The following is a 17,530-nucleotide window of genomic DNA, read 5'->3' on the forward strand; positions in this document are numbered from 1 at the left end:
TAATGCTAGAATAATTACAGACCCACGGCTTTCTGCAGAAAAGAGATCTGCTTGTGCCAGAGTCTGGTCCTTCAGCCACCCGGCAGGGCCAGCACCTGGGAGGAGAAAAGCAGGAGGATGCAAGGGAGCAGGTAAGAGTGGCCTGGCCACAGGGCAGGTGCTTTGCCTCCTCCACTAGTCCTGGAGGGAGTGAGCCCCTGGCAGGGAGAATGAGGTACCAGGGTTTAAAAAGCAGAACCAGCTGGCTGAAGTGGAAGTTTTTCCAGATAAAGCATTAATGGGAGTAATTGAGACATCAGTCATGCTCCTTCCTATGAAGAAAAGCCTCTAAAACCAACACCAGCCCCCTTGGTCAGCTGAGCCTGTGCTGTGCCTTGCTCAGGGGCACCTGGAGTCTTGCCATCCATTCCCAGGTGACGCCTGCAGTCAGGCAGGGCTTGCCGGGTAGGGCTGGAACATGGTGTCAGCTCAGGTGAGCCCTTTCACTGGCAGCAGTGGCAGCCTGGGTGGTTGCTGTGTGTGAAATTCCAGTCTTTGCTGGGATGAAAGGATGAGCTGCAGCTTCCTTTATGCCTGTCTGGTTCCCCCTGACCGCAGCAGGTGCTGGCACAGCTGCTCCCAGCTCTGTGTGGGGGCTTCTCTGTGACACTGGTGGTGGCAGCCACTTTGTGCAGAACCCTTGATTGGCCTTGTCTTCTGTTGCCTTTATGATATCTTAAAAAAAAAAAAAAGGTTAAAAAATCAGAAAACCCAAACAAATCCTCAAATAGGGAGACCAGCAGCTTGCTTTATTTACGCTCTGAGTTGGGTGCCACAGAGTTTTTGACCTTTTGCGCCCAGTGGGCAGAGTTGGAGGCTGCTGTCACCGGGAGAGGCGCTGATTTCCAGGAGCAGATGGAGGTGATGGCGTTTTTGGATGGTGTCAGTTGTTCCTGCAGGGCGTTCCTGGCCACAGGCAGATCTGGTGCAGCCACAGCCAGGCCATTACCTGAGTAAGGGTGAGAGATCTCTGCTGGGAGAACCCATCCCTGGGCCAGGGGCCTGTTCCCAGCTGGGCTGCATGGTGTAAGCAGAATTCAGAGTTCTGCCCTGTATTTGAGTGACCCAGCTGACCTAGGAGGCTTTGGTGAATAGAAAGCACAGAAGGAAAAGCCTCATCCCAGGGTAGGCACTGTCACAACCCCCAGCTTGCTGCAATTCTCAGTCATACTGAGAATTTATTATTTGTAAAGAAGGAAACTCTGCCTGGGGCTGAGTTTTAAGCCCCTGTGTCAAGGACTTCCTTCTTGCTGGCTCCTGTGGTGGCCGTGGCTGCCAGAGGAGCAGACAGATCCTGCAGCAGCTGAAGTGCACCATGTAAATAACACCAGGGAACAGCTTGGCCTGGCTGCTTCCCACTGCTCCATGGTAAGTCTTGGAACCTTTTTTTTTGGTCTGGAGCCATGGTGAGAGCTTGCTGGGAATGTCTCTGGTGTCCAGCACTGTCACAGCAGCAACATGGAGGTTTAACCCCACTCTGTCCTTTGCTCACTCCCCTCCTGCAGGATGGAGGGGACTGGGGAAGGGTGTTCAGTCTTCCAGCTCATGGGTTGAGATGAGGATGTGGCACCCACTGTGAAATTGAGGATGCACTGGAGAAGGGGGAAGGCAAAATACTTCTCGATGGTGGAAGCAGACACAGATCCTAGAAGAAGCAGAAACCAGACACCTCAAATGACAACAGGAGGATGCACTTCATAGATGTAAAATATTTTTATTCGTAAATGCCGATCTTCTAAATCTGTTTCCACAAATTCCAAAACCCATAACACTCTGTATACTTCAAAAAATTCTTTTTTTTTTTGTGTTGTTTTTGTATTTTTTTTTGCCAACATTAGATACTATTATACAGAACAGAAAAAAACTGTAGGACAAATACTGGTAGGATGTTGGAATATTGTACAAGAGAAGAAAAATATTCAAGAAACAATTTAATACAGCTATTTATCAAGAGAAAAATATATACAATTGATTTATTCTGTAAGATAAAAATACATCATGCCATATACATTACAAGTTCAGAACTGTATTACTGAATATACCAACAGTTTACAGTCCACTTTTAATTGTGCACACAAAAAAAAAAAACTTCATTTTTTTTTTATATTTAGCCTGTGAAGTGTCAGTACCAGAATTTTAAGTACAAAATAAAAAGCTAACCTGGTTCCAAATGCTGATTAAATTTCTACAAGCAAACACAAAACAGTGTTTATTTTTTAAAGAAATGTAAACAAAAACAATCCATACAAACACATCTTTAAATTACATTTTCCAAAATCCTATTGCCAGAGTCCTGCAGCTGCAAGCACATTACACCTAATTTTTTCTCCTTGTTTTCCTTTTAAGAAGGCTATCGCATGAGACTGAAGCTCCAACTCATTCTATGTTGTTTACATGATTTAATCTGTAGGCTGAACAGTCACCTAATCCTTGACTACTTTTGCTGAAGAATAAAAACCATGTCCAGCCTCTATTTTGGGTGGTTTTAGCAGTTATTCACAGTTATCACAAATTGTAAGCACAAAAAAACCTGACTTAAGAAATAGGGATGCAACAATATAATACAAATAAAATTAATCTAAATTACCCAAACATCTACAAAAGTCAGAATTGTAATATACACGGCCTTTACCAGGCTTAAGGTTTACTTAAAAAAATTCTCATAAGACCACAGTTGAGACTGCTTTAAACATACAAAACCCCTCTCTTTAAATTGAGATTTTGGTTATTCGGAACTGGGAATCGCATGTCCGTGAGTACATGAGATCATATTGTAACATCCCTATCAACGTTTGAGAATAAGCACCCGAACTGCTGCAGAGTCTGGTAGCATTTGGTCAATAACTATTTTTATACTGTATTTTTTTTTTTCTCAAAATATTTACACTTTTATACAAAGTAACAGAGTTTGTTAGTTCTGCAGGTAACAGCAGCAGCTTGGCTTTCTTCTATCTTTCTTTTTAAAAATAGCTTCATTCACTTATTCAATAATAAATACAAAAAGGTTCTCTTATTTTACAGAAATCAAAAACTACAATAAACTGACTCATGGAATCAAGTATTTAAATGTATTTTAGTGCAAGTTATTTTTTCCCTTAGCTCTATCCCTAAGGAAGTCGTTTCAGTACATTCCTTGTTCAGTGGTGTCTACTTTTATTTAAAATTTTTTTCTTTAATTAGAGGGCCTGCCCCTTTATCAAATAAGGCTGTGGCCAGCACTTTGGACTTCTCCCTTTCGCTGGTGATTTCAGTCTTACATTCATAGTGGCCACCTGCCCTCCTGCAGGTCAGCCAGCGGTTCTTTGCCCAAGTTAAACAGTTTCTCCTTAGTGAGCTCAAAAACAAAAGTGCTGGACCATTCTGTTAACTCAGTTTCACCTCCACGTGTCTGGAAAGTCAGCTTCAGATTTTGCCGCTTGCTTCTGGTGCTTGTTGGTTGGTGGGTTATTTTTCCTTTTTTTTTCTTTCTTTCTTTTTTTTTTTTTTTTTTTTTTTTTTTTTTCTTCTCAAATACTTGTGTAGAAATCTGTATTTCCAGAAGTGATATTTTTTTTTTTCCCCCTTCAAAAAGGCAACAGTTTTCCGTCGACAAAATCAAAATGTGAATCACTTCTTCCTAGGGACAAGCAACCCTCAAAGACAGCAAGGAATGCATTCTAGTTCATCCACTTTCGGCAGTTTACAGCTCCACAGTGACATGGAATCTTGTGCTGGTCATCTTCAAAATCAAACTTATAGTCATAGCAAAGCTGGAAGGAGAGGCATGAGAGTGGTTATGGAAGAGCTGGGATTTGCCAGCTACAGGATTTGTAGCTACAGGTTAAACAGCAAAACTCAGCAGAGGCTGCACTGTAAGGGAAGGCACAGTTTTACAGCAAAGGGGAAGGGAAATGTCACCTCCCCCCAGAGCAAACAAGTTGTGCCACTGGCCAGGAATCACACAATGGATGCACGTGGCAAGAGGGGTGTAAAGAACCTGCCCTACCTCCTCCCCCTTCTGGATTCTTCTGCTGGAGCTGATGATAATTTTGTGTCCTCTCTCAAAAGTGACCACCTCAGCCACGCAGTTGGGCGCACACGAATGGTTGATGTACCTACAAAAGAGGAGTGGGACAGATGAAACCTCTTAGGAAAAGCCATCCCTTGAGGCTAATCTGAACCAAACCTCAGGATGGCCTTAGCTCCATGGGTTCACCGCCTTTCCACATACAATTACATTACTCTGTACTTGTTTCTTTACCTAGAAAATGTCAAAAAAATCAAGGATCAAAAAAAAATTCCTTTCTTCACAGCTGCCATGAAATGTAACTGAAGATGAGCAAAGCTGATGGAAGAGACAGTGGGACAGTTTGAAGACTGAATGTACCAACTGAGAGAATAAACCCCACAAACTCAGAGCCTCCAACAGCCCCAGGCCAACATGGGGGATGATGCCCCAGGAGGAGGTCAGGGATCCCTCCAGGGCCACCCACCTTGCAGGGCCTCCCGTTAGGGTGGCGTCGATGACGTGGTCGTTGTCAATGCGGAACATGTACACGCCACGGTTCTGAAAGACACAAGTGGCACAAGGACTCTGGTAAGGTTTTACTGCATTGCCAGTGATGAACCAACAACATGGGCCAGCTCCAAAGTGCCCTCCTGCACTCCAGAGATCAGGCACTGCCCACTGGCTCACGAGGGAAAGCACTGTCACATACTGCCTGTGTCCCCATGGGTTTGTGAGAGATGATGGGTCATAAACACAAACCTCTGGACAATTCAGTTTTCCCTAAGAGCTTCCTACTGCCTTTCATCTGGGATATCTGACTGCTTCCCAGACAGGCACTAACTGTTACAATGCCATCAAGTTACACAAAGGAAGTGGCTTTAAATTTAAGAAGTTTTCATTAAAAACTGAGGTCCTGACATGTCTGCCAGAACTGTGTCCTCTGGAACAGAGGATGTGTCCTCCCTACCTGGCCAGGATGCTGTGAGATTTATTAAACATTGAAATACTCTGATAGTAACCATTTGTAGACTCCTCTGGTTTTATTTTAAACCTATTTGCATTTATGCCACAGCAGAAAACAAATCAGGGAACCTGAATTCATCAGGCAGAACAGCATTTGTTTTGTTCTATGAATGTCTGAATGGGGAAGGGGAAAGAGAGAATGAATGAACAGTCTTACCTGAGACTCATAGAGCTTCTCCTTCCTGTTTGCTACCTCATTCCGGATAATCGTCCCGATGTATTCAATGACCATTGTGTGCTTTTCAATGTCTCGAGCAGCATATAAGCCCAGGCCCTACAGAAAGTACACTGAGAGTTACTAACTTCACACTCACACCGTCTTCCTCACCATGCCCCAAACCAGCAGTGGAGAGGGGAGAGGGAGACGCAGCACTGATTGATAACTGATGCAGTAACAGCCCAGTGCAGAATCCAGCCTCACACAGATCCCAGAAAGCTCAGCTGCTGTCTCGGTGAGAAAGCTGCTCTTACCCCTCTGACACTGACTCTGTAAAGGTTATAAATTCACTGAGAAATAAAAGTGGGTCCTGTGAGGAACCCAGGCACGGTGAAGTCCAGCCTGAAATAAACAAAAACTGTGCCCACACACGGCCAGATTAGTGACAAAGCTTTTCCAAAACAGACTGCAGGGCAAACCAGCAGCATCACATAAAGCAATGCATTTTATATTCCTATGAAGGCAAACAAGTACTGAGCTCTTCCTGCTGGTCTTGTACCACTTCATCAGCATGGCCTGAGCATCTCATGCTTCCACTGTGTATTTCTATTTTTATTAAGTTTTACTGTGGTTTTGAGAAATAGGCTAAAAAAACCGAACAACAAACCACCTCAGAACTTTAAAAAAATCCTTTTTCTAGATGACAATAACAAAGGAATTTTTAAGATATTCACAGTAATTAGAAACAAATCTTACTTAAGGTAAATCTGTGCAACTGATGTGCCACGTACAAATTGCCAATTTTGGAACAAAACTGGAAGGAATTTTGCAATACGTTTAGTTTCAAGTTTTCATCTGGACTCGGATAAATATTTATATATAAGATATGACATATACAAAATTTAGCTGTAAAACAGATATTAATAAAAGCATATGTCATTTTTGTAACAGCCATTTGCTGAAGTTGGAACTGACCTGAATGCGAGAGCGAGCCAGGTACACGTTGGATTTCCACTCGGTTTTCATCTTGCGGTACTGAGAGGACTTGGAATGGACGAACTGTTTGCTGTAAGGCGCGTTCAGCTCCCCCGTGACTGTGCTCTGAAAGGACTTGGATGTGCTGGTGCTATTCAAGGTGTGAGGCCTGTAGGAATTGGGCATGTAACAGGAAAGAATACAAGAAAAACTGAAGATTTCTCTGAAAACAGCCATGAAACCCAATAAAAATCCTCTCAGACATACAGACACTTAAAGCCAGCTAGCGGAGACACAAAGCAGTTCCTCTTACTGGGGCATGCACATTCACAGCCAAGGACGACAGGGTTTGTAAGCAGCAGACGAAAGCACAAATAACCCTAAAGCAGCCTATAAACCCTGGGCTGTACTATGTGAAATTAAAACAAAATACCTTAACACAAACCTCTTGACATGGGTACTCATTTTAGGCTCGGCACGGGCACAGCCCGTGGGGTTGATGGCAAGAGGAAGTTCCATTAAGGGGTTTCGGCCGTAGCGGAAAGTGTAGTTCTCACAGGCCTCAACCCCTGGCAGCTGCAAACAAAAAAAGATAGAAAGAAAAACGAATAATAATTATGTGTTTAATTACATGTGTAACAAAATGTTTACTTTTCCACACTTCTTCCTGTTCCACTTCTCATGTGTCTAACCAGCAAGTGGGATGATCCAGCAAGAACTGGGGCGGTGAACTCACCGATTCTGCAATCCTGGCCACTGCAGAGACTGTCAAACCAAAGAGGTCTTCACCCTTCAGATAGCCGGGGAACAGCTGGAGCATTTCAGATTCTTTTCTAACAGAAGCAACGGGCTCCAGGATTTTATCCCACACACCTACACAACCATTGGGAGAGAATTACAGTGATCAAAAAAATAAAAACTATTGCACTTGGTTCTAAAACAAATGCCTGAGGATATGGGAACCAGAACCCAGCACTGAGAAAGCTTTTGTCTTTGATTGCCTATACAAACAGGCCAGGATCTAAAAAGTGAAATGGAGAATGACTGTTGAGTTGCTAATTTTTGGGATTTAACAAATCCCAAACAAAACCACCATTGATTCTGCACCCTCAGTTCTCAGAAATGAAGCTTCCAGTGTTCTCAGCATGGAAACTTTTGGTCCTCTGACAAGAACACGGGCAGGTTTCTGCTGAGAAATGCTGCAAAAGTACGATTTTCTAAAAATACACAATATATTCTATTTCCACTGATTGATTGTAGTCAGTGCTCATTCTGTGAGGGTATCAGCACCCACAGCACCAAGACCTTGAGACCCGGAGGGTTACAGGCCTCCAGCACATCCATGAGCCCATTTCCAAGACCTGCCTAAGTGTTTATGGACACCCTGACATTCTTCACCCTGACACAGACATTACCCACCCTGATGACAACATGGTCACTCCGCTGTTTTTAGAGCTCCCTAACTTGAGCCCAGCTGATTTGAAGATAACTGAGCAGTGGCTCTGTGTTTAAATGAAGTCACTTTTCATGAAATGAAACCTGTGCTGACTTTCCTACTGCTTTAGTTCATTTTCAACATTCAATCTTGGGTCTCCTCTGTGGACTTGGAACAATTCTTCTGATCTGCAGCTTATACAATATCTTCAGAGGTGATCACAGTCTTCACAGCAGGGTATGACAAATGGGCCCTGGAAGCTCACTATGAATGTTATGTTAGAACAGTTGCTCCAAACAGGTACTGTACCACAGGAATCAGCAGTACCACAATGAACAGCAAAGCCACAAATTCATCATCTTAATTCACAAAATTTACCTTTAGGTGTTGTGTCAGTCAGAACCAGATCCTCGTGGCCCTGCTCCACCACCTTGATGACGAAGAGCGGGAGCCCGTCCTTCTCCTCGATGGAGCAGAGGTAGCGGCAGCGCCTGTTGGCGTACCTCATGCTCCAGTACAGCCGGCTGGCCTCGTACCCCACGGGGAAGAGGGCTTTGGAGGAGTGGAAGGCCTGCATCTGCTGTGGCAGCAGCTGGCCCACGGTGTGGAAGATGAGGCTCCCCACACGGAAGGTGTGGTCGCGCTCCCCGCGCTGCACGATGCTGGCGATCTGCCGCACCTCGTCGCGCTGCACGTACACCCTCCGGAACACCGCGAAGTAACTCAGCTCCTGCTCGTGAGTTCCCTTTGGTTTGTGCATGGGGCAAAGCATGGTCTTGTCTTTAAAAAACATGCATTGTGCTTTAATGGCACAGGTAAAGTGATAAATATTGGTGCACCTTAACCTGTGGCAACCGCTGGTGGCACCCATTTTGTGACAGAACATGCATTTCATCTGCAGGCCTCTCCGCAGTGCTAGTTCCACGTTTATTAAGGCACCAGCTTGTGTCTCGTAGACTTCTGTAGACCAAAGAGCACAGTTCAAATGGACCCAAAGGTCTAAATCCAGGTTGAGAAGCCTTGCTGGTCCATCAGTTAATCCGTCACCCTCCTCATGACAGAAGCAACATTTCCTGTAGTCTCTAGGCACAGGGTCTGGTTTAAGGGTTGTGCCCAGTTTTTTAAGAAATTCATCTATTTCTTCTTCACAAGGAGGTTTGAACGATCCTTTAGGAATCACAATCTGAATGCTCCACTTTTTCCATTTCATCCCTTTCCATTTCTTACTGGGAGGCCGGCAGTCCTCCAGACTGCTGTGTATTGCTTTTAACCTGGGTTTGAGTTTCACCGTTACCTTCAGCTCATCCGGTTTCGCCTCTACCTTGGCTGCTTCGAACGCAGGGGGGAACATGATGGGGGGTGATGAGGGAGGAGAAACCTTTTCCTGCAGCTGAGGCAGACAGTGGACGTCCAAAGTGGAGATGTTGTTGCTGTACTGATGGAATGCTTTGGGTGGCCTCTCCTTCATCGGCGACTGTGGCAGGGTTGGGACCGATTCCTGATAACCAACAGAAAACTCTTTAAGAAAAAGATCTCTAACTTGTTAATCATTAAAAGTAAGCCAAAAACATGGGCAGCTCAGTATGGGAGAGGCTTCTCCAAATGCCTAAAATGAAGATGCAGCAACAGAGAAAGATAGAAATTATCCTGACTCATGTTACCACAGCCTGGACCAGGATTTGGAGCAGGAAACTCTCCCAGCCTACCTAGAACATGGTGCCCCTTTAAAACATGAAAGAAAGCACAAATAATCCTTTGTCCAGGTTCTGAATGCAAAACTCCTCTATTTTCCTTGATGAGCTGACTGCCAGCTTTAGTTCAGATTCTTAGAAAGTTTTGTTACATGAAGTAACCTTACAATATGGGTCACAGAACTAATTTAAAGTTTAAGAATCTAGTATATGGTAGAAGTGGAAAATTTAGAACTAAGTTTAAGAATCTGGTATATGGTAGTGGAAAATTTAGAACTAATGCCACACATTTTTTTCCTGGAATCAAGTGAGGAAGAATTTCTTCAGGGCTTTGGATGTGATACAACTTGAGGACTTAAACTATTCAGTCACAGTAAACACAAATTATACCTGCAGAGATTTGTGGGGAAAAAAAACCCACAAAAAACCTAAGAGAGAAAACAAGAACAACAAAGGAAGTTTATATTATGAAGTGCTCAATGTTGTTTGTGTGATTAATCTTGAAAGAGTAAATTAAAGGATCAAGAGGCTGAACATGACATTTAATTAACTTAATTAGGTACATGCTGATGCACTTGTAGAGGAATGTTACCCTGTTTATACAACAACTGAAAATGAGCTACATGGGACACTAAAAGGATATGGATGTACACAGAGGTATCTTCTCCGGGATTGTATTTTTTAAATTCAATTCCTCCTGAGAAAGTAAATAGGATGTACTTGAAGGAGGGCTTCAAACTATACAGTCTATACAGGACTATGAGAACACATTAATTAGGTAAATCTTGAAGGACACAGCCTGATCTGTCCAATAGTTTAGGGGAAAAAAATGGTGCATTTGATCCAGAAACAGCAGAAGACAAGTTAGTTAAAAGAAGTACTCAAAAAAATTTAACTGTGAGAAACTCAAGATCATTCAGCCTTCAGTGAAGACTATTTCACTTTTAATGATTAAATAATTAAGTAATAAATTAATAACTTAAATAAATTTAAGTTCTCCTTCCTCTGACACTGAATGACCCTTGAGACAGCAAGAAAAGATGCCCCGTTTCTCTCAGGTGTTGGACACCCCTTGCAGCATCTGCAGGTAGAGAACTACACAGAATATTTGGGGCCACCAGAGAAAATTCCCTGGCCTAATTCCACCTTCAGTTGAACGAACTTCTTCAGATGTACTTCTCCATTAATAAGAATCTCCTTTTCCTGGTCACTGTCAGCTCACAGGCTCCTTACTGGTGTTTTGGTAATCAATGCTTTAAAATGGCAGCTTCACCCAAATAAAGTCAGGGAACAGGATTCTATTTTCCCAGGTACACTGAACAAATGAAACTCTTTTTACAAACTTGCTGCTCAATTATTATTTTCACAGCTGTAATTTTATTTTTAAATGTACAAGCCAAATCCAAATGTAGGATATACCCCTTAAAAATGTGTCTGTGGTTGTTTACAAAGCCCAGAGAACTTAAATTACTCATTTTTTGAGACTGCATCTTCAAAACCCGGGAGGGCAGTCAAAGGCGATGGCTTTTCTGCCATGCATCTGTCAGACACAAAGTTCTGCAAATATGATTTTTAATTCATGCTGCTGGTTCAGAATCTCAACATCTGAATATACAGCAATTAATTTATAAACCTCTCAAATGAAGTGCAAACTTCCCCCTCGGCCTCTCTCTGTTCTCCAACAAATAGCTGCAATAATTTCAGCTCACTTGGGTCTGCCAGTGTTTGATACTTACTTTGTTCTCTGAGTTTTTTGCTTGCACAGCTGCTGAATAAAGAACAAAGCAGTTGTTGCTACAGAATACAATGTCCTTCATTTTATCTGAGCCTTCTTGGGAATCCTGGGAATCAAACACAGAAGAGTGTAAGAAGTGCATTTTAATACCATTCTTCACATAGTAAGTGTAATGAAACAAGTCTTCCAATCTGGCTGGAAACTCTTTTTATTTGTAGAACATTTGTGAAATAATGAGGGATGCTGTGATATAAATACTTGATTATTTGACAGATCTAACGTTACCACCACCTACACCCTTGTTCTTCAGCATTTCCTGCCTTTCACAGAAGTTTAACAATCAAAATAAAGCATTCTATACCATGCACCCATCTGCTCCATAGGCACTCTTACAAAGCAAAATCCATTTTCTTTTATCTTTAGATGGCAAAAGAATGTCTCATTTCAGCCTAATCAAAGCCAGATCACACTGTTTTATCTACTGATCCATCTGCAAAACCTTACTAGGAATTCAGTGCATTCCTGCCTGCATGAACACTTTACTCTGTGCAAGGTCTGGCTAGGTCTTTGTGGTGTAGTCACCTCCTGGTCACTGAAGAGCAATGGCATTCTTTGAAGGAATGACAGTTCCCAGTGTAAGGACAAGAGATTGCAACTGAAATCTGATCCCTGTCCAAAAGGAGTGCAAGTACTCCTGCTCTTACAGCAATTCCTGACACAGCAACGTGGCTGCCCCACAAATGAGCATTTTTTGAATTCAGGTCCCTGAAGAGGCCAGGGAGGGAGCTTGGTAGCAGAGCTTTGATAACTCCCATAGATGGGACCTGTTTTATGAAATGTACTGGGATTCATTTGGTATCAGTAACAACAACTTTGCCATTTTTCAGCTGTACTGCAGATGTGCCTGAATGTCCCACCCTGAATCAGGACACACAAGGAAGGGGGACAACACAGGAAGCTGACAGGCTCTTGGCTGGCAGGACAAGCAGGACTTCGTGCCATCTCTTGCTTTAAGGAGCCCAGCTGAGCACAGGGCTCTGCCCTGGGCACCTCAGCACTGACCTGTTTGAGGAAGGGCAGGTCTTTGAAGGATTTTCTCACGCCACTGCCCAGAACCACGACCTTGCAGTGGGAGCACCAGCGAGGCCTCAGTGCTGAGCCTTCTGCCATGCTCTGGCTGTGATCCTTGTAGCCAGCCAGACCTAGGGAACAGATTATCTGTCAGAGGCTGGATCAGATCAAACCAGATTTGTGAGAGATGACAGTATTCTTCACTGGTCTAGTAAACCTTGACCTGATAGATAAATTGTATAAATCAGACCTAAGACAACTGTACAAACCAGGCAAAAAAAAAAAAAAAAAAAAAAAAAAAAAAAAAAAAAAAAAATCACAAAATAAACTAACAGAGGAATACAGACTTAAAGAATCATGTCAAGCTTTCCAGTATGGGAACAATCTTCCTGAATTCTGTATTTAAAACCAGACTGGACATAAAAATCCCTAATAATGTTAGGAATTATGGGAGAAATGCCTCACTGACAGTCCTGTAAACAGGCAATGGAAATCAGAGATGGATGAGAACTACCCACCGTAAAATCCAGGAGCATCCACATGATCATGTAAGAAGTGAGAAGTTTTATTTCAAACAAGAATCCATTATTGAATTCTAGAGCATGGATTTATGAGGCTGAAATGCATCCATACTGACTCAGTTAAACCCTGGTACTGAACACTGGGAAGTTAAAGCCCACTCACCATTGCTGCTGGCAGGGAATGGCACACTGGGCTGCTTCAGCCCGTAGGGCCCCACGATCCTGGCAGGTCCCATGGATCCTGCCTGGGGACCCTGCAGGAGCAAGTGCTGCCTGTACTCCATAGATGGGTTCCCTCTGTGAGTGTTGGTGGCTGCCATGGAGGATGGGACATCTGGAGCATTACTGACCTCGTAACTGTTGGGAATTCTGACATGGAGCAGGTTGGAGAATGCTGCTACAACGCTACTGATATTCTAAAAACAGAAATAAAAACAAACCTTTGTTTACATCTGACAAGCCATTCAGACAGCACAGATACAAACTATTAGAAGATTGCAACAGCAGCGTTACTTGCACTGTAACCCCCCTCAGAGTCACTATTCATAAACCAAATTAACTGCCCTTGTACTCTATGTATGCAATACATGCTTATTCTTTTTACCTCGGCAGCTGTGGGATGTAAAGTAATTGCTACAGAGATAAGGCCAGATTTAGGGCCGTTCTGGGATGGTCCAAGCTGCGAGGAGAAGAAGCCAGAACCAGGTAACGCTCCTGAACCGGGTTCTGATTTTATGTAATTCCTTTTGGCTTCTGAACCTGAAAATAAAACAGAGTACAGCACATTAATCCTACACTTACGGGAAGAGACAGAAAAACAATCCTAGCTGTAGTGTTCACTCTGCTGCAGCCTCACCTTTCCCAGTGCTGCTGGGCAGGATGGGAATGATGGGAGATGGGACAGGTTCTGGGTTCTCCTCCTTTACAACTGACAAGTCTGGGTAGCGACTGATCTCCATTCCCACCACGCTTTCGGGAGAGGAAGAAGGAACAAAGCTGTCAGGAGTGTCCCTGTCTTCACAGTGATCTTGAACCCTGGAACAAAACCCAAAAAAGCTATTTTGGAAATGGACTAGACTTTTGGTAAGCCAAAGTTATAAATCATGACAGGGAACTAAAATGAACTTGCTAGTTGCTACTGGTCACAGAACACAAGTAGGTGGTTGGCCATCACCTCTGGGTATCTCATATTCCATTGCACACATTTCTTGGGAAAGATCCATGAAGAAAACAAAGAGACTAACAAAGCCAAGCCCTCTGTTCATGGCTCTATCCACCAGGGTAAAAAATGAGCATTTAATATTTGAACTGTTTTAATATTTAAACTGTCTGGCCTTTGTCCACACACAGGCTTCAGCGCTTCACAGACACCCATACCTTGGGCAGGCAAGTGAAAGGGAGGCAAAAGGGAAGATCTCTGCAGGGAGACTCATGCTACAGCCAGTGATTCTCACCTTGGAAACTGAGTGGAGCTGTGCAGTTTCAGGCTGGATCTGGCAGTGTCTTGAGGCTGCTACAGCAGTCACCTGTCACTGCAGCACCACACTGCCCCAGGAAAAGCACCTATTTGTATCATTTTCTTCCACTTTTAAGAGATCAAGGTAAGGAATTCCTAACAATTTAACAGAATCTAGAATGGCTAGAATCACCTACTTCACTATGCTGCTCTCTACACATGGAATGTTAAAGAGCTAAAATGATTCCATTCCATTCTGTGCCTGTGCAAAAAGGATTTTGTTTCTCTACACCTTCACAGTCTCATCCAATAAAAGATCACAGATTCTGCTCCAAATACCTTTTCGAAGATGTCAAGTAAAACCTACCTTAACTCTTCCTGGTTGTTGTGAGGTGGTGTTGGAAGTGAAGCAGGAACATCCACCGTTTTGGGGCCCTGAGCCATTGCTCTGGCTAATAAATCATCTTGTGGTCTGAAAGGCAACTGGAACTGCTTTGGCCCCAGAGCTTTGGTAACTGAAACCAGAAAGGCACAGCACAATGAGACATCCGGACAGCTCTTTCAGTGACAGACATGCTGCCTGCTGGGTGTGGGTGGGGCCTGATGGTGACACCACTCTCAAGACATTTGGGAGTTCAAAAAATTGTGACCATTCAAGATTAACTTCCATTTTTCAAAAACCTGCAAATTTTGAGCAAACAGAGCCTGAAAGGCTTTTGAGTGTGTCTTCTGCCACTATGAGAGGATGTTTGTTTACTTAAAAATCCCCAAAAACGAGAAAAAAATCAACAATTTTGCTAGAACAAAGGAAAAGGAGTGTGAAAAAAAGGATTTTAATCACTGAATAGTCTTTACAAAGACCCAGTATAAAGAATAGAAAGCAATTTTAACTGTCCAAATTGTAAATACCAGGAAATACATACTGACTGCACACATTCTGGATAGGCTGCTTTGAGCTCACTCAACCAAGGAGCTCCTGCCAGTCATTTGTACTGGACCCAAAAAACTAATCTCAAGTTTTTCTTTCTCATTTCTTAAGAGTGTATCTAGCTCTCAACATGTTTTTGAATGGGAACAAGGCAAAGGCACTGACACCTGACACTATACCGGTGTAAAATATTGCTGGCTAGTAATGATTATAACCTTGAAAAGTCTGAGCATTTTCTTTTTATAAAGGAGCATTGCAAGTGAAAAGCATCCTAGGAGGTAACATGGAGGAGTCTGAGGGGAGACCTCCCAGCAGTCATCAGCTTCCTCAGGATGAAGGGCAGGTGTGGATCTCTTCTCTCTGGTCACCAGTGAAGGGAGCCAAGGGAACGGTCTGAAGTTGTGTCAGGGGGAGGTTTAGGTTGGATATCAGAAAAAGGTTCTTCACCCAGAGGGCGGCTGGGCACTGAACAGGCTCTGCAGGGCAGAGGTCACAGCACAAAACCTGACAGAGCTCCAAGAGCCTTTGGCCAACGTTCTCAGGCACAGGGTGGGATTGTTGGGGGAGTCCTGTGCAGGGCTGGGAGCTGGACTCAATAATCCTTGTGGGTCCCTTCCAACTCTGCATGTTTTGTGATTCTAAGATCTGTTTTGCCATTTGCTACAAGCAGGACAGACTTCACAGAACCAACACACACCAGCCTTACCATCGTGGCCTCCCAGCACTCCAGCCTTGCCAGCGAGTTCCTCTGTGGTGGCGAAGCCATTGACCAACTTCTGGCAGGCCACGGGCGGCGGCGTGGGAGGGAGAGAGGCCGGGGGGGTCGGGGGATTGCTCAGATTGTTCTGCTGCATGACATGAATTAAAGAACCATCAATCAGGATGGAACACAGGGAGAGAATTTCCCTTGTTCCAATACCAGACAATGCAACCCACTCAGTTTTACACCCAGATGTAGAACTGATATGCAGCCATAGCTGAGACCTGAGCATGAGATAGAAAGGTATCTACTGTACAAGACACATTGATTGCCTTTCTTGTATCAGTGATATCACAGCAATAGTTCACATGAGTAAACACTGCCAAACACACTACCGAAAGAAGATGTGGCTAAACTATTTACAAAAATGCAAGGAGAACATTTTAAGGAACAGTTTCAAACAAACAGTTTCAGCAAAGGTCCCAACTCCACGCTGAGAGAGCTGTTCCACAGTGACTCTCCAGCACCATGAACAAGTCACCTTCCCCAATTGCCCCTCAAGGGGAAGCTGCCTCACATTCAGCACAGGATGAGGTGTCACTGAAGCAGCTACCATGGAGCAGCAGATACTCTGCAAGTCCATACTATGGGCTACTTCTCACCAGTTTATTCAACTGCCCATATTTTAAATTAAAATTAAATGAGAACTTCAGTATCTGTTGTTCCTGCAGTCATGCTCACAAAGCTAATCTTCATTACTTACTTTTGACCACAAGAACTATTTCTGTAGGTCCCATTCTCAGCTTACACACTGTGTAAGACTGGAAAAAACACCACTGGTTTTAATAGGTTTTTATATTAGGGTATCCAAGCAGCAAATTTGATTCTGTCTATTCAGTATCCCACTGCCCACCCAGTATTGCCACTCTGATCTCAGAGACTAAGTTTTAAATGCTGTGGGTTATTAACTCATCAACAAACAGTCTATTTTGTTCATAGTTTCCAGGGTCTTAGTTAGGGCTTGGTGGGCAAATGAGAAAAACTCTATCTCTTATTTAATTCACATGAAGAAATGTTTAATGCTTTCAGTGACTTTGCAAAATACTGAGAACTCAGTCTTTTCTGCTCCACAAAACTGTAATTACAATTTTCATTATGTAGCATCCATTTGTTAGAAGAGTATTTGTAATTTTTAATTAGTTTACAGCAACACAGTTTCCAGAACCAATATCCACTTTCAGAGAGTAAAACAATGGTGACTATTTCACACTATCTAGTCTACAAATAAAAGGTTATTTTTCTTCTAGTTGCATAAAAGGCAAGAACTGTGACTGGTTGTACTAATATAATGGACTTCTCTTCCCACAGAAAGCACACAACAGAAATCCAGATTAAAACCATACCTTGTAAATGAGCTGGGAGTAGTAATCTGAAGCCCCATCAAGAGTAGCACTACCAAAACCTCCCACAAGTCGATTTCCACCATTTAGTTGGCCACTGCCATAAGGGAGAAAGTGTGCAAAGCTCACTCCAATTATTGGTTCCACCAAAGGTAGAAGAGAAAGTTGCTGTATTAAAAAAAAAAAAAAAAAAAGTCAGAAATTAAGTCTAAGACAGAATGCTGCTATTCTCCAGTCAGTAGAGTGTTTCTAATTTAAAAGAAGAATTGGAATTTATCCACTGTCAGGAAATTGTTCAGCTCCAGCTCCCTGCCAGCTCATCCAAAGGCTGCCAGAGCTGACAGGAACTCTGTGGCTTTGGGACTACCTGCCATGTCAGCCCACCTTCCAAAATTAAACACCAAACTTTAA

At 43.3% G+C, this 17,530-nt stretch overlaps 1 protein-coding gene across 8 annotated transcripts in view; it reads right to left on the reverse strand.

Annotated features, from left to right (window-relative positions):
* Positions 1-1,737: 1,737 nt before the first annotated feature.
* Positions 1,738-17,530, reverse strand: part of KMT2C (lysine methyltransferase 2C) — a 190,868-nt gene continuing 175,075 nt past the window's right edge. For 7 of the 8 annotated variants that reach the window (XM_053942468.1, XM_053942498.1, XM_053942526.1 and 4 more), the window contains 16 exons: positions 17,123-17,287; positions 15,726-15,867; positions 14,459-14,606; positions 13,492-13,670; positions 13,240-13,394; positions 12,799-13,051; positions 12,106-12,245; positions 11,045-11,149; positions 7,996-9,115; positions 6,919-7,055; positions 6,616-6,758; positions 6,183-6,351; positions 5,208-5,324; positions 4,512-4,585; positions 4,025-4,133; positions 1,738-3,788 (listed from right to left, as the gene is read on the reverse strand). In XM_053942468.1, coding sequence (XP_053798443.1) covers positions 3,696-3,788; positions 4,025-4,133; positions 4,512-4,585; positions 5,208-5,324; positions 6,183-6,351; positions 6,616-6,758; positions 6,919-7,055; positions 7,996-9,115; positions 11,045-11,149; positions 12,106-12,245; positions 12,799-13,051; positions 13,240-13,394; positions 13,492-13,670; positions 14,459-14,606; positions 15,726-15,867; positions 17,123-17,287 — 3,249 coding nt within the window. In that variant the 3' untranslated portion in view covers positions 1,738-3,695. The remainder of the gene's footprint in view (positions 3,789-4,024; positions 4,134-4,511; positions 4,586-5,207; positions 5,325-6,182; positions 6,352-6,615; positions 6,759-6,918; positions 7,056-7,995; positions 9,116-11,044; positions 11,150-12,105; positions 12,246-12,798; positions 13,052-13,239; positions 13,395-13,491; positions 13,671-14,458; positions 14,607-15,725; positions 15,868-17,122; positions 17,288-17,530) is intronic. The other variant, XM_053942475.1, reaches the window with a different exon arrangement.

The sequence above is a fragment of the Vidua chalybeata genome, chromosome 1 (assembly GCF_026979565.1).
Source record: "Vidua chalybeata isolate OUT-0048 chromosome 1, bVidCha1 merged haplotype, whole genome shotgun sequence".
Lineage (NCBI taxonomy): Eukaryota > Metazoa > Chordata > Aves > Passeriformes > Viduidae > Vidua > Vidua chalybeata.